The 17,591-nt window shown below is 32.1% G+C and overlaps 1 protein-coding gene across 1 annotated transcript; it reads right to left on the reverse strand.

The window, feature by feature from the left end:
• Nucleotides 1–3,769: 3,769 nt before the first annotated feature.
• On the reverse strand, nt 3,770–6,827 carry LOC132749973 (uncharacterized). Its single transcript, XM_060739920.1, has 4 exons — nt 6,806–6,827; nt 5,999–6,189; nt 4,656–4,751; nt 3,770–4,261 (listed from the first exon to the last, which is right to left on the reverse strand). The coding sequence occupies exons 1-4, from the start codon at nt 6,825–6,827 to the stop codon at nt 3,911–3,913; spliced, it is 660 nt and encodes a 219-aa protein (XP_060595903.1). The 3' UTR covers nt 3,770–3,910.
• Between the last annotated feature and the right edge of the window lie 10,764 nt (nt 6,828–17,591).

The raw sequence follows: 17,591 nt of genomic DNA on the forward strand, positions 1-17,591 counted from the left end.
TACATGCTACGATGAATATTACCAAGTTCCCTTAATGACAATTTCTTTCAATTTAATAATATTATCTACAAGTGATGGTGGAATCTGTGTCAATTAGAAGCTCAACTAATAAACAAATAAAGTGGATGAAGAAAATCTATTGATTTTATAACAAAAGTAAAAATGAAACATCCATCAGAACAAAACTGTTATCAGCATTGAATGGCTTCACGAAGGCAATAAAACTTTATCTACTGATAATTCTCCGTTCTACAAATATTTCTCCGTCATTATGACAATACATTTAAGATCAAAACATTCAATTCATATACATTTTGAAGGGTTTCTTTCTATCTGTTATGTTTTTATTTGTTTATAATAATGGTGTAACGGGGTTAACGTTACGAAAGGGTAACATGCACGAAGGTATATAAAACGATATATACACTACAAGTACAGATAAATGGTTTCTTAGTTAAAGAAATGTTTGATATTTCCGATAAACAGTTGTACAGTACATAATTTAATACAGTATTTCGTTTCGGGTAACTGCCATTTAAATTTCTACCCGTTAGTATCATATTAGTTAAATGTAAAATGTCTTGACTTATTTTGTGTTAGAATATAGTTCTCATCTAATATAACGGTTCCTTATACCTGAATGAAGCTATTAGATGTGTTGACTTCTAAATGTATTAATTTTATTTAATTAAATATCCTTTATTTGTAACATTAAAAACATAGTCTTATCACTTGTATTATCTATTACATTTGATGTTGTCTAAACAAAATACAAACAATGTGTTTCGTTTTATTCCAAATGTTAAAGTTGCTTTGTTTTCTTGATGACACCGTTCGTAAGCTTACAAACCGTATAAGTATGGACGCCAAAATCTGTATACATTTTATGACATATATATATATATTAGCTTTCTAAAAGAAACATACGTCAAGTAACGACAGCAGCAACATTGGAAAAGTTATAACAAACTCATCTGTTACCAAAAACATAAAGGAGCCGCGTCATGACAAAACCAACATAGTGCGTTTGCGATCAGCATGGATCCTTCCAGCCTGCGCATCCGCGGATGCTCAGGCTGGTCTGGATCCATGCTGGTCGCAAACGCACTATGTTAGTTTTGTCACGACGAGGCTCAAATTTGTTATACAAGTGTACAAGAATGCAGATCCAACTCGTCTACTCTTTGGATATTTCCATATTTATGTGTTATATATAAATTACCAACTAGCTTAAAATATAATATCATTAACACACTGTTTTAAGAATTGATCCGTCTTACCTTCAACACTATGCTGTTGTCAATATTTTGTAACGTTCCTTTATGTTGTTTTAAGCCAAATATCGATCAAATAACATTTATTTTAATTAGTAATGAAACAAACTATCTGGGTGATATTGTATCGGTTTAATGTTAAAAGAAAGTAATTGTTTCAATTTCCGACCCAACCAGTCATTATAGAGAAATAACATCTGTATTAAATGGCCTTATTAACAGAATAAAACCAAATCCCACGGAAAACCTTTATTGCTATTGCACTACATTTGCAGAAAAAACAGTTTGTCAACGTCTGTGATATTATCTGATATTTATAAATCAATGGTAAGTTCGATGCCGTAAAAATATCCAATTCGGAAAGGTTTCATCTAAAAAGGACTAATTTTTCATCATATTAAATACTTAACGTCTATATTAGTAATCATTTCCTATAAAATCAAACTACTATAAAACTTAATAGAAATCAAATCAAACTCAATAAACTGAAACCAAAAAGGAATTATAAGACATTTCTGTAAAAATATATTTGATCGTTGAAAACTACAATCCTTTTTTTCCTGACCAAGGCCACAACACGCTCACATTTATCATCATCATCATCATCATCATCATCATCATCATCAAAATATTGATTAATTTTTCCCATTTTACATTTTCTTTTCAATAAATCAATATAAATGAAGACTGCTCTTTATATGATGACATTTATCTTTCATTTTCGCTAGATGTAGGAAACATAATAAAAGGAGGAATTTAATTATGATAAAAAAGATATTAAAAATTGTAAATTTGAGACATCTTTACTAAAAGACAGATTTGTTAGCCCATCCGATTGCCGCATAAAATTCAACCATTGAAGTAATTATAGTAAGAACGTTTGCTTATTCTTTTGTGGATTACAGTGATCACTCACTGAGAGTAAAATAAAATTAAATAAAAAGAACAAAAAAAATTCTAGCATGAAATGTTTATATAGCAAACATAAATAAAAACTAATGTAAAAGATATCAATCAATAAAAAATGAATGCTATAAAAATGTCAAGATCTACAATGTTTGTTGTAATTTTCTCAGTCAAATCACTACTGATTTTCCAATTAATAAATCTCGATCACTGAACGATATGTCTTTTTTTCAATTTTCTGATTAATTGTTATCAGATTATATGGGATTTTTATATAAGTCCCGAAGGCTTTTGTATCATTCAACTTTGCTTCCTCTAGAGCATCATACAGATATCTTGAAATTAAATTGTCGTTTGAATGTGGAGCAATCGGTTTTACTTTAAGTTAGTTTTTTACCTTTATCAGAAAATTCACCATATTGCATGTTATTTAATTTAGATGATTCTCAAAATGTTCATTATCGTCTGCCAAATATGACATAAAATTTCGTGATTAACTTAAACGATTTAAACATTGCTTGCTCTATGCATCTCAATCAATCATTAGCTAATTTAGTTCACAAATGAATGATAATACAACCAATGAATTTGATGCTGTGCTTGTTTGTCTTCAAGAAAATTTTAAGTGCTAATATTTTTTTATCTAAAAGATTTAAATAATAAAGTATTTTCAATTATGTTAGGGATCGGTATGTCAAGCCATTCAACAGTTTCCTTAAAGCTTTCCACATAAACTGATTTAGCTAACAACTTTCTCTGTTTTTAACGCATGATGAAACATAATTTGAAATTTCAGAAAGGTCATAAGGTATTTGTGCGTTTAAAGCTTAGGCTAAAGAAAATTTTGTTTCGAGTCGGGCGTTTTGTTAATCCATACTTTCAAAAGACAGCTAGACGATCGTACAAAATGATATCTTTATTTCAAGAACACTTGAACTATTTCTTCTGCTGGAACTTAACTAATGCTGTAAATTGATACAATACGGCTATGTCATGTATTTGCATTCAGGGAGTCAATTGAGTATCCTTTTTCTTATCACCCGGAATGTCCCGAAATCCCAAGACAAACGAATTTTATACATAAGCCTAAATGACACGTTTTGGCCCGTCTTTCAAATTGATCTTATCCGTCTCTTTAAATGATAATATCGTTTCAGTTAATGTGCGTCGCATTTTGGAATCTTTCGGGATATCAACATGTGAAAATACCATTAGCAATTAGAAGAATTTTCTTATTGTATAAATATTACTCCAGAAAAAATCGATTCAAGATAAAACCTTTATTCGTTAATTAGACACACTAAATCACACATTCAGTAATTTTAATAATGCTTTTATTAAAGAGAATTTCATTTTGTACTATTTAAAGTATATTTTCTTAGGTCATTTTCTATCTATACAATTTTGGTTACGGGTATTTCTGAATCATCACTTGAATAATTAACTCCATTGATACCAATTATTTGCCATCAAGTTTCCGTCAATGACATTTTTTTTCAATATTAGCAACTCTATGTCGATTAGAAATACAACAATAAAAACTGGATACAACTCTATTGATTTAATGACAATGGTAAAAAAGAAAGATCCGTTAATACAAAACTGATATCAGCATTGAATGGCTTCACGGAGGCAATAAAAAATAATTTACTGATGAATCTTCGTCTTTTTGACAATAAATGTATAGTACAAATCAATAAAGTCAGACAGATTTTAAACAGTTTGACTTGTCAATTCTGATGATTTAACACCGTTGTATACATCAAATCAAGGTATTCCGCTAGTAAATAACCATTCAACATTGTAATATATTCCATCTGATGCTGATCACATATACCATCAATCTGAAAACTGTTTCTTCCACTTGGTACTTCATTGGTAAGATGTTTATTTTGTGATCGCAATAAGGTTTTAATGGTACACATGGCGTTATATGTTCGGGCTTGGATCTGCAGTAAGTTCTGTTTAGCATGATCATCAGCGGCTGTTTCAGAAAGTTCCTCCAAGGTGTAAGCCAAATTATCAAGCATATCGTAATGTCCAGTTATTTTCTCAAGAAAAGATGGCTGATTTATAGTGAACTGTAAAAGAAAATGAACAACATTTCATTATTCATTCAATGCACAATAAATTTTATATATTATTATACATGTATATATAGTACAAAATGTACATGATTCAAAACATAATTTGCTAAATAAGAGTCAAACAAAGCCTTTTATATTGCATTTGCAAGTGTATGACATTGATATCATCTAAAATAAACTGAAATTTACATTATTCCTAGCTGAGAATCAACGTTTTTGCAAGAGTGCAAATTTTTGTTTGTTCCAAAGGTCTAAATTAGATTATTTAATTGAATCTTTTACGCATTCAAATTAATAAATTTATTATTCATAAATTTATTATTATTATTATTATTATTATTATCATACATGTAGCAATCATACACAAGTTGTCATACAAAGAACTTACTTCATGTACAAAAGCCTCGTTGTCAGAAAGTGAAAACATATGAATGGCCGACATCAACGCATCGCTATTTCTTTCTATACAATAAGATGTTTGCATCTGAAACATAAGGTGTATAGACACTTATTATAGTAGTCATCAAATAAATATTAGAGATGTTTATAATACAAGCATGTTTCCCTCGTTTACATTTCGGAAATTGCATAAAATACTGCCCGGAAAACGTTTTGGCATACCAAGTCAATGTGATCATCGCCTTTGAGCGCTAATAGACCATATATAAATTTGGGGTCATCTACTGCCAAATACCAATGTACCTATGAAGTTTAAAGGCCACTGGATCCTAAAATCAATAGGTACGTCATCTTCTCTCAAAGAGCAATTCACCTATGAAGTGGTATGTTGATGGGTCCATGTGTTCTCATGTTATTGGTTGGAAATTATGTTGGACGGACGAACGGACGGATGTTCCAACATTTTGGATTTAGGGGCTACTCTCTTTGTTATTTTCTTTGTTTTCTTAAGGGCTACTAGCCCCTAAACCCTTTGATCACGGAATGAACCTATTGTTCTCTTTACTGTTATATAGCCCCTAAACCCAATGTTTGCTCGGACAAACCGACCGATGTGACTTTGACCTTTAAATCCGCGACCCAAAAATCAAAAGGCGCCCAGGGCCAAGGGCTCTTTGGGTTATCGAGTTATTGATCCGAAACCGTTTTAGCATAAAACATCAATGTGATCTTGAGTTTATCTTGTGCCAATTAATAACTTATCATCATTTTGCCATTTGTGGTCATGAAAGTTTACTTTTTCAAATCACAGATCAGGTCAATTATTTCTAGGTTAGTTGCCATTACGACAACATAGCATACAAAATACTACATACAAGATCAATTTAAAACTGCATCGTTACAACTTGATTGCATTTGATATACTTGTTTCGCCTCATTGCAAGATGAGAAACCCAAAATAGTGCAAAAAGTTGACATTTTCACTATTTGTAAAACTATATGAAAATATGCACATTCCCAGTTACTTTGCTTACATTTTTAGTACATTTCCGCCAATTAAATTAGTCTAATAAACAAAATAAAAATCAAAAAGTACTCATATAAGAATCATAAATGGTGAATGCTAGGTAAATCTGTTATTTGCCAAGAAACATTTGATAGTTAACGTTTTTTCTTTTTTGTTTTTGTTTCTCTATCAGAGATGATAACCAATATTTATGACAAGAAACGCCATTCTTTTCTGTAGACATGTTAAGAGACAAACCTCGCTTCTATATGTGTGTTTTTATTGCTCTTGAAACATTGAAATGAAAGTAGTTTCTTCTCACTTACCCTCGTTATCTGCAATTCAATTTTAGCCTTCAGATCCTGTACTTGATCTTTTATTTTTTCAAAAGAAGATGCTAATGTTGAATTAACTTCAGGTTGGATATTGTCATCGTTCAGAAAACAAGGTGGGTTTACATCTCTGGTATGTCGGCTTTCAAGAGGGATCGCCGCGCTCACAGCTGGTACAGATACACCTGAAATATAAAATATTATTCTTCAACGATCTATGGTAGAAATAAAGGTAATTACTTTAAAACATAGAATATCATTTTAATTCAGGTAAAAGCAATTTAAAAAATGGTGTAAATTCATTTAGAAAAGTTAAAATGTAACACAAAAATATATTACACAGAAGGAATCCAACAGCATTCATTTTCAAGTATTTTCATATGTCACAAAACAATATAATGATTTCATTGAAATCCAAGCGACACTTATATAGCTGTCAAAGACGCTGGTCAGAAACAGTGGCAAGAGAAGTTGGCGTTTTATCGCCCATTTTAACGCCCATTTTGTGGTTGAGTATAGTCTACGAGGATTGATCAGAAAGTTCTTGGCCTGATGTACTTCCAGTAGTCAGGGAACCCAACTTATGGTCTTACTTTTCAATAAAATCGCCTTCTGCACCAATGCACTTTGTCCTCCTGTGCTCCAACTTGTTTAAGCCTTCGAAATAGAACTCTCTATTTTGGTCCTCTAAGCCTTCGTGACACCTTCATTGCTTCCAAAATATATCGGTATCGACGTATCGTGTGTAAATGTCAGTGTAGTGGCTAGAAGTATATCGGGCCGAGAACTTTTTTATCATACCTCGTAGAAAAAGCGTGTCCATATTTGATGCTATTTCAGAAAATACCACGCATCGACAATATATGGTTTAATCATGTATTAACTTTAACACAATTAAGATATTTTGCAGTTCGTATATTTTATTGCTTTATTATAATTCATTGTTAAATATATTAAATTGAACAAGGACGAATTCCTACGCTTATCAAAGTAAATCACCCTCAAACAAATATTTAAACGAAATTCCAATTGCTCAACTCTCGATAATTACTCAAAGCGGTACAATTCCGTATTTAATATTATAACAGGGGTTGCAAAGTGGAAAATTGTTAATTATTTGTTAAATGCAAAGCTAAGCATACAATGATTTATAACTTCTAACGAAGTGTTCTGTACACAAGTCGTGGGGCTGTATAATAAATATATTAAAATTTAAATGCCCAATTTAGGACTCTTGTTCACATTGGATGTGTGTGGGAGCTAAAACGTGATTCCTATCAATTACTAGTAAGTGGTGGTGTTAGTAGTTTTCATAATAAGCCACATTGAAACTGATATAGTGTGTGAACGTAGCTCGAAAGCTATTCTGTATTGGACTGCTTATATTATGTTATAATCACACTTCAAATGGATTTTTTTTATCAATTTCTGGTGTGGGCTGTACATTTATCACGATTGTATTCTTTTGAAGGGGATTTTTGTGTGGTACTTTAGTGTTACAGATGTTCTTTTGAGTTCAGAGTTCCATATAAAGTTCATATATGGCGGTCATCTTGGATTATGGCGGCCATCAGATGTTTTTCTTGCCATTATGTCATGATACGTCCTTTTCAAAGGAATTGCACTTTTCACAAATACCTGGTACAAGTAATAAGTGTGATTGAAAATAAAAGGTAACATATAACCTATAATATAAGGTATGTATATATCTAAATAAAAAATTCTTACTCAACCACAATTTTATTAGGTTTTAAATCAGAATCGACATTGTAAAAGTCATATGGGGACTAGATAGCTGATAAGGGCTATGTGGCAGCTGTAAAAAGTTTCCCCGTACTTAATGTTAATGTTGTTATATTTTTCTGGTCCTTCGGGATCATGATTTCAATGATTGAACAGTGATATATTATATTTCACTGGTGGTAGGTGATGGAGATGGGCGGGTGATGTTGTACTTTCCTCTCCTTAATCTCTTATGAACAGATTATATAAATACGAGTCTCTTATGAACACATTATATAAGTACGAGTCTTCATAATCTCTTATAAATACGAGTTTTGCATTTGTCAGAGTTTTAATGGAAACAGTGAAGTTGCATATGATAAAAGTTACGTTCAAGAATATATATTTTGTATTTATTCATTTACAATTTCATTTATTTAAACAAATCATCATTTACAAAAATGCAGTTTAAACACATTTTGCTCAGAAAACATATATGCATGATACAATATACACAAAGCATTTCAAATATTCTCAAGCAGTCAAACAGTCTCAAGAACTTCTTCTCTTTATCATTTCCTCATTATTAATGAACAGATTTTAACCTGGATATAAGGCGATTATCTTTATCTTGGACGTGTCCAATAAGTGAACAGAAAAGAGTTAAATAGAAACTGAGGTCGTATATCTTAGTTTTTATATAAGATTAAGTTACAAAATCTAATAGGTAATTGTGCGGGGTCAAGGTATCCGGTCATTAAAAATTATTTTTCATTGCTTGATATAACTCGATTACGATTTTTCATCATCAACTGCCACTTCTACATAAAATTATGGTATTTTCAATCAAAACAGTAACAAACAATAGCAAATTTAAATTCATAATGCGAATCTGTTCAGCTACGTCCGGTTTTCTGTAAGATACTTGCAAAAAATTTATCAAATGAAAAATCAAGTGAAGGATTAGTTGGCTCTACCTAAGCTATACATGTATCTTTCACATTTATATATTGGAACACTATCTATAAGCGTTTGTATAAATCATGATGAACATAAAAAAATAATATTTTCGTAGTTTGTCATGCCCTCGTGAGTTCACTAAGATTAATGATATAAGTTTTTTTATTTCAATAAACATCTATGTATGCTTGAAAAGCAAATTTCACAAAACTTCCCCCAAAAAGGTCTGGTGGATATTAATCACGATCTTGATTCTATCATTCCAAAAACTTGCAATATTGCAAATTTTGAAATAAAAACGTTTTCTTATTACTAAAAAATTTATACAGTACTGACACATTTTATAACCGGTTCAGCGCATATATCTCGGCAGTGAAATGACAAAGCGTGCAAAACATTTCTTTTCAGGCGTTAAGTAAAATCGAATTAAATAATGATTGGATGTTGCCTAATATATTAGACAAACCTCCCTGCATCACATGGTTAAATTTTAAAACGATTATGACCAATTTTATAGCAACGTAAAATATGGCGTCTGTTCTACTTAAAGGAACATGATTTTTTGTGATATCGTAAGATACTGTGGACACAAAATAATCAAACAATTAAAACAAAATCATTTAAACGAATCGATCATTTCTGTTAAAATACAGTATAACCATATTGTCTGATAATTACTGATTATAGTTTATCTGTTTTTTTTTTGTTTTTTTTTTATTTTTGGCGTAGTTTTGCCAATAAATCTCAATTCTAATGCTTCTCATGTAAAATAATCTTGTTCAAATAAAATATCCCATGGTTTTTAATTATAAAAGTTAATTATTTACAATGCGATAAATATATAATAGACGAAATTGCCAAATGAGTGGTTCACATTTTTAACATTCCAGAACTCCCAGAAGTCATCTATGACTATTTATTTCTATAAGCCATAATAAGCAAGGAAAATGTTCAATTGCAAAATCGTAATTTCTGACCTTAATTTTTGGAAAAAAAATTTATTTCAAAAAATTGTTGTCCGATTTGAAGACAAAGAGTATAGATTCATGCTGAAATAACAAATTAGAAAAGTAAATCTGCGCAATTCTCCCTTCAATGTTTCAGATGAGTTCCCACAAGAGGTCATGGACAGACGACGCGCTCTAATAGCGGAAATGATCAAGGCCAGAGGAGCGGGAAAAAGGGCAGTACTTGTACAAGACAAGCTGTTCATCGACAACAAGCTCTACAAGGCAGGAACCAGCATCAACGCAAAAGGATAAAGCTAGCGTCAAGGAGAAAAGTGTGATTTGAACATTGCGTCACCTTAGTGCAATAACTGATTAACTGCTATTAAATTTATAAGCACTAATTGCGTTATTGCACTAAGGTGTCGATCGTTTCTTGGAATGTAGAAGGTTTGAAAAACTGTTTGACTGTTACAGACTTTTTGAATTTTGTGACAAATTTTGATGTTTTATTTTTTTCTGAAACTTGGCAGCGTAATAAAGACAATTATTGTATTGAGTGTTACATGTATAAATCAGTAGAAGTTCCTAGAAGGGAAAGCTTAAAGTCTAAGAGGGGTCATGGCGGTATTTGTTTGTTTTATAAAGAAATATAAAAGGATGGATTAAGTATTAGTGAAAAATATTGTTCAGGTATAATATGGGTTAAATTTTGCAATCATTTTTTTTTCTCGATTATTACAAGATATGTATGTTTGTTTTCTTTATGTACCACCTAGTAACTCTATATATTATAATTTGCATGAAATTGGATTTTTTGAGTCACTTGAATTAAACATTCGAAAATATATGGAATTAGGTACCGTCTCAATAATTGGCGATTGGAATTCAAGATGCGGAAAAAGGTCTGATATTTTACAAAACTGTACAGATTTTGATAGATCTATACATGAATTAGATGAAAATGAATATTGTATTAATGATTCGAATTTTCCTCATAGAATTTCTATGGATGAATACCTCGGGTATAAAATTATTAGATATATGAAGAAGTAGCTCAATTAAAATTGTAACTGTGTCTTTGTTGTGGTGACGATGCGAATGGAAATAGTTTGATTGATTTTTACGAGTTATTTCCCTTTATTTCTGAATTTATTGTTCACGATGTTTATACATGCTAAACCCATGCGCCTATACAGATAAGTTTTGATGTATTTTGTGAAAATGTTTTATGTAATAATATTATTAGTGCAAATATTTGTAAACTTTCGTTAAAAATATTATGTCAAGAGAAATGCTCGTAATTGCTAATATTGTCGATAGTATTATATCGTCAGATATTGACCTAGTGCTACCATAAAATTTTCGGTTTCCTCCTGGGCTTCTTGCCGATTGTCCTGTACTGTTAGGTGTCGTTCATCGAATGCTGCCCTTTCTTCTTGGTTTTTGTTTACATATTTTATGTAATATTTGGAAGTAATGTCAACACAGCATGCAATGGACGCGTACATCGAGCTGGCGAGTTAGCGGTTCTTTCATGGAATTATTCCACTCTGTTCCGAAATAACTCATACCAGTCTGACATTTTAAAAACAGAACGTCTCCAGATTCATTAAAATTTAGAGATCGTTTTCAAAATCAGTAACAATATTTCGTGTGAACGATTTAAGTTATTTAGCTAAATAATTTTACGTAATGCCAAAATATGCATAAGTATCCCTTTACTACGTTAGTGACGGGGCAGAAATATGTTTATAGTGGTACTAAATGCATCCTTCTTTCGCATGTGCTTGTAATCTAAAAGAGTTCGAGTTATGGATTTTGAATATTTAAGTATTTGTTAAAGTTCTTTATAGATCTGTTTTATAAGTTTGACTTTATTTAAAAATTTCTAAATCTCATCTTGAGGCGTGCCGCACTAAACAGCTGAGTAAAACCATTTCGTGAAATTGCAAGAGTTATGCATCTTTGTTGGTTATTACAAATATTTTGTTGAGCCAAAACCTGGATTCTGAAATATTTTTGTTTTGGGTCAGAATCTCGCTTCTAAAGGGGAGATATTGCCCATACACAAAATAACAGTATCACGGGTGATGTTCGTGAAGTTAGCCAGATAGCCGAAACAGCCGGAACTCATTTTCGTCTACTCCGGCTGTTCCGGGTACTCCGGCTGACCGGAGACCGGTTCCGGCTATACAGGCTGGCCAGAGATGATACAGTAAAACCTGTGCAAAAGACATCTGGCTAATTCCATAATGTAGTGTCATATAACTTATCACAACGATCTCCGGCTATTCCGGCTAGCAAGAAAAACAGAAATCAAGGCTAAATAAATGGAAAAAAAATCCGACGGCATATTGAAGAATACGAGTGTCGTGCATTGTGTGTCCGGGTGTCCGCGGGTATAGGTGTGTCCGTCGGGAATACTCTGGTATTTTGCCGACGCCGAGCCGAAAATCGTACTTTAAAGCTCTGGAAAATTTCGGCAGGTCCCTGTGTGGCCTAGACTCAATTACGCAGAACCCCATATGGTGGGATGGTTAGGGGGTCTGACCGGGTGTCCGCGGGTAAAGGTGTGTCTCAGGGGCCAGCCAGAATTTGCAAGATATGAGTTGAAATGGCCATTTTTAGCACGATATTCGGCTCCACGATACTAGAGCATTCCAGATGGACACACCTTTGCCAGCGGACCCACAGTCACACTTTTCACGACACAAATATTCATAAATTTGTTTCTGGATTTTTCTTCATCTTAAATAACCTTCATTTTGGCTATTCAGGCCAGTCGGAATAGCCAGAGATCGAGGTGATATGTAATTTTAAACTAAATTATGGAATAAACCAATGATTCTTTGCACAGCTTTTAATGTATCTTCTTTGGCTAGCAGATTCAGCCGGAACCGCATTCCGGCTAGCCGGCGTAGTCGGAACAGCCGGACGAGACAAAAATGTGTTCCGGCTGCTCCGGCTGTCTGGCCAACTTCACGAACATGTTCTTAAAACATTTCTTGAAACATGTTTTGAAATGCTCATAAAGTATTTGCGCTATATAAGCATCCGCTAAAACAATTAAACCAAAAGAGATATTGTGAGGAAGATTTTCGAAATACATAAAATTCCTTTAATTATCATCAAAGAAATACTTACTTTTCATTCATGTCATTGTGATATGAACCTCGCAAGCCGCCGCAAGTCACTTAGTCAAATACGACATTTGGTGGGTACATGGTAATATTTACATTGATAGTAATGCATTTTTGTCGAGTTTTTGTCGAATGAGATAGAAATTTGTCAAAAGCCAGACATTTATCATTTAAAATTGCCGTATAAAAGAACACCCCAGTAAGATCATTTACTGTTCTACATAGGTTTTTTACAAAAACAAGATCAGTCCATTATTCATCGTTTGCATTCTTATTTTATCTTTATATTCTCTGAGTTTTAACCAAGCAGCAGTACCTCTAGCATTTTCTCATATTTCAAGTCTCGAATTTTACATTCTGGTGTCAAAGAATGGTGATTATTTTAAACGATAATTGAAACAAATTGCTTAATTATTAAATATCCAGTGTTAAATAGATATCCTGAATATGTTCTGTAAATAGTTTTAATATCACCCTGGGATAAAAATGTTCCAGAGTCCAAACGTATTTATCAGTTTAGCAATACTGGAGGAGAAGAAGATTTATTGATAAAAAGCTTATTGCGGTCAGTAAATATGCCAAAGTGTATGCTGGGATTTGTTTTGGCAAGTATCAAATTGCATTTGAACAACATGATAATTATATTGAACAAAATGCAACATTAGTTATTATTCTCATTCGTAATAAATCGTCGATGCAAAACAATATTGTTTATAAGTGCGCATTTCTGTTCTTTGTGGTAAAAACGACATAATATACAAAGTGTTTAAACCAATTAAAATTGCAGAAGTTTATTTGATTTTTTTATGAAATGGTTTCTAATTGTCTAAATGTCGAAGTCAACATGTTAATGTCTCCGTGAAAGCTGTAAAACATCTCTATAATTCATTGTCCCTCTACTGTTGATGAGAGATAATCATTGACAGTGAGGATAATTGCTATCTACTGCTGAATTATTCAAATCACTTGTGTTATAATGTTATCTTTGAGATGTTCTGTATGAGAAATGAAGATAAAAGACAAACTGTGACAATGCCTCGCAACCCAAAGATATAAATTTATATTCTTCTTACTTGATATAATTGTAGCCACAGGGAATAAATCATATGTTAACATACATGTATTGCAATATTTTTCAGTATTTGAGACTGGAATTTTGTTAGTTCGATTATAAGTAACCCCGAAAAACTATTTGGTTTCCAAAAGGTCCATGCTTCTCATATTTTACAGTTTGAAACGTTTCATCGGATATTAAAGCCGTGAAAACAGTTCCTTGTCACATGGTGTCATTTATCTTAATTTGCAATACAGATCAACTAAAAGATATCATTATAACACGAACCATTTGAATAATTCATCAATTTATTGCAATTATCTCTACCGACGATAATTATCTTTCATCGAATTTGCCGGACAATAAAATATTGCTTTGTCGTGTGGCTGTGACTTAGATAAATGGCAATGAACACAAACATGTATAATGTGCCTTTTGGCATGTATTCATGTAGTTAGTAAACTCCCTTTAAAGTCTATGCTCTAACTGGAGATGCACTAGTAAAGATATGGTGGTTTTTGTTAAGGAACGGCGAAAATTACTAAGTACTTTAAAAGTGAACTATTCGATACACCTCTCTTTAATAGCAAAAAAACAGAAAGCATAGACATTTGATTTACGACAAAATATTTCATATTTAGTAATTTTTATTTCTGCTGAATGCATATGCCGTAAAGCTGTTGTTCTTATGATAGTTGTTAAGGCGTAATGAGGGGCCATCCGACTTATGAGACACCCTTTAAAATATTTTAGAAGTATTAGCTTTCCAGACATACATGTATATACTTAACCTTCAGATTTGTGCTCGAGTATAATAAATGATCATTAATAACACAAGTTCTAAAGAATAACTGTAATAAAATCATATGTTTACAGTAAACAAGTCTTTTTTCGGTTGGGGTTAACGTTGCAACAACATAATATCGGTCATAGGGTGACTTTCCTGCTTTACTGGTATAGGGATGACCTCAGATGCTGTTCAATGGTTTATTTCAGACACGAACGGGCATTTGAGTAGAACCACCGACGTTCCGTAAGCTAGCTGGATAGCTCTTTCACATGAAGGAATGACGATTGTATCTACGACTTTTCACAATCAACAAGAGTGTCACAACCCAGCAGAATAGCACACACAGGTTTGTACTCTTTCGTGGTATAAAATGCGTAAAGAGACACTGGACAAATAAGTTAAAAATAACGTCAACACAATAAATGACTCACAACGACACAATATATGACGTCAAGACTTGAAAAGTATAAGGTGTTTATTAAGTAAGAAATTGATCGGGATGTGTGTTTCTTTGCTGTTATAAATGACCTATTTTCTACAGAATTGTAACGTAATAACATTGAGAGTACCTTTTATTCTTCCTTTTGTTTGGTTGTATATTTCTTTCTCTAGAAATATTATAGCCATCTTGGATAGGCCAAATCCTATCATTTTGTATATTAAATTACGCAAGATAATTTCTAATTTTTTTTGAGTTTTTTTCCAAAACTTCGAAATTTATTTTTTCCGTTCTAAACGGTTTTGGAAATCGTCCCTTTAAAGGGGAAAAAAACGTTTTTTTCGCCCTTTTTTAGTGAAATTCAGCCCTTTTGGCATTTGTAATTAAAGATGTTGGGAAAGACATAAAACTTTTAAAAATTTTTTTTAACAAAGTTTATTTTCCCCCAAATAAAAGCCCTTTATGCAAAAAGCTCAATAATTTTTAAAATGGTGAATTCACCCTTTTTTGGAAAAATAATTCCCTTTTGATGATTAAAAATTAAAACCCTATATTTACCATTTCCGTAACTCCCGTCCCAAAATCCCCTTTAAATTATTGTTTGAAAGTTTTTTTTGCTAGATATCACCAAAAATTTTGAAATTCCCGAAACGTTTGTTTAACAATATAGAAGGTTCAATAAAATAGATTTATAGGTGGTGTCAGAGTTTTGTTTTTGTCATCATAACTCCCGGTCTAGTTAAATTGAGGGCCATAAAACAGCTGATAGATAAATACTGTACAGTCTAAACCTTACACTCATCGTTTACTGACAAAATAATAGCTGGTGGAATTCATATTCTCTCATTCCTTTATGATTATTAAATCATTAACTTTACAATAATTGATAAATAAAATTCTGAAGTAAACATTGAAAATATTTCATATGTATCAATTGATCAAATGTTTTAAACAGATTTGAATGTATTGATTTGTCGTTCCGATCCGTGTAATATTTGTTAAGACGGAATAAATCCATTTAATTTTTATTTCAAGTTTTTAATTGAACTGTTTACCCCTTTGTCCCATTTTCAAAATGGCGGAGCATACTTTTTTTAAAAATCTCTTAAAAGCAAAAGCCCGTACATTACAGATTAATACGAACAATTGATTATTGTCATTTTCCCAAATTTTCCCCAGTAAAAGGGTAAAAAATCCCATTTTCATATTTAACTATTTTGGGAAACCCAAGATAATAAATAAATAAATCATTTTAATATTTTGAAACATTTTTTAAATAAAATTTGTGTCCCCAAAGTAAACTAAAAATAAATTTTTTTTGTAAAAATTTTTAAATTTTTGCCAATTTCATTTTTTAAAATGAAGTCAAATGTAAAACCCAATTGAAGAATGAAAATTTGCCCTAAACAAAAAAAAAACAGAATTTTAAATTTAATCCATGGGTATGCCCAAATTTTGAGGGGAAAAACAAAAAAAATTTTGATTTAACCCAGAATAATTGAAATAAAAAAAAACTGTGTCTTAAGATACTTATTTCATTCTCAATATCTCTACAAAAGAAACTTGCGATTGATTGCTGGTCGTTTCATACATAATAGGATGTGATATGTTTTAACCACCTAGTGTGATGACGCGATTCTGCTGGAAAACTAGAATGATAAATGTTTTGAGTAACGCAACAAATCTCTCATTCTACGGTTGTTGACTTAAGATCGGCGGCTAGTTGTCGGCTTATGTACAACATTTTAACAAATTTTACAAATAAATTTAACGAAGTATGTGAATCAATACTACGGAAGCGTCCTGGTGCCAATTCATAATGTTCTATAAAAAAAAAACTCCTACGTAGGAAATAAAAAAGCCTAATTAGGAGTTTGTCACTCCGACGTAGGACTTTATAACTCCTACGTAGGAGATAAAAAAGCCTAATAAGGAGTTTGTAACTCCTACGTAGGACTTTTAAACTCCTACGTAGGACTTTGTAAGTCCTACGTAGGACTTTATAACTCATACGTAGGACTTTATAACTCCTACGTAGGAGATAAAAAGCCTAACTAGGAGTTTATAACACCTACGTAGGACTTTTAAACTCCTACGTAGGACTTTATAAGTCCTACGTAGGACTTTGTTACTCCTACGTAGAAGATAAAAAAGCCTAATTAGGAGTGTGTAACTCCTACGTAGGACTTTTAAACTCCTACGTAGGACTTTGTAAGTTCTACGTAGGACTTTATAACTCCTACGTAGGACTTTATAACTCCTACGCAGGACTTTATAACTCCTACGTAGGAGATAAAAAAGCCTAATTAGGAGTTTGTAACTCCTACGTCGGAATTTTAAACTCCTATGTAGGACTTTATAAGTCCTACGTAGGACTTTATAACTCCTATGTAGGACTTTATAACTCCTATGTAGGAGATAAAAAAGCCTAATTAGGAGTTTATAACTCCTACGTAGGACTTTTAAACTCCTCCGTAGGACTTTATTTCTCCTACGTAGGAGATAAAAAAGCCTAATTAGGACTTTATAACT

Source organism: Ruditapes philippinarum, unplaced genomic scaffold, assembly GCF_026571515.1.
Source record: "Ruditapes philippinarum isolate M1 unplaced genomic scaffold, ASM2657151v2 ctg3429_1_1_1_1, whole genome shotgun sequence".
Taxonomy (NCBI): domain Eukaryota; kingdom Metazoa; phylum Mollusca; class Bivalvia; order Venerida; family Veneridae; genus Ruditapes; species Ruditapes philippinarum.

Excerpts from the sequence above, each read along its gene's own strand:
- LOC132749973 (XM_060739920.1), bottom strand. The coding sequence starts at position 6,827 with ATGGACACGCTTTTTCTACGAG. Across the intron at positions 6,190-6,805 it reads GGACACGCTTTTTCTACGAG|GTGTATCTGTACCAGCTGTG; the intron begins GTATGATAAAAA and ends TTTATATTTCAG. Across the intron at positions 4,262-4,655 it reads ACGAGGCTTTTGTACATGAA|TTCACTATAAATCAGCCATC; the intron begins GTAAGTTCTTTG and ends TTTCTTTTACAG.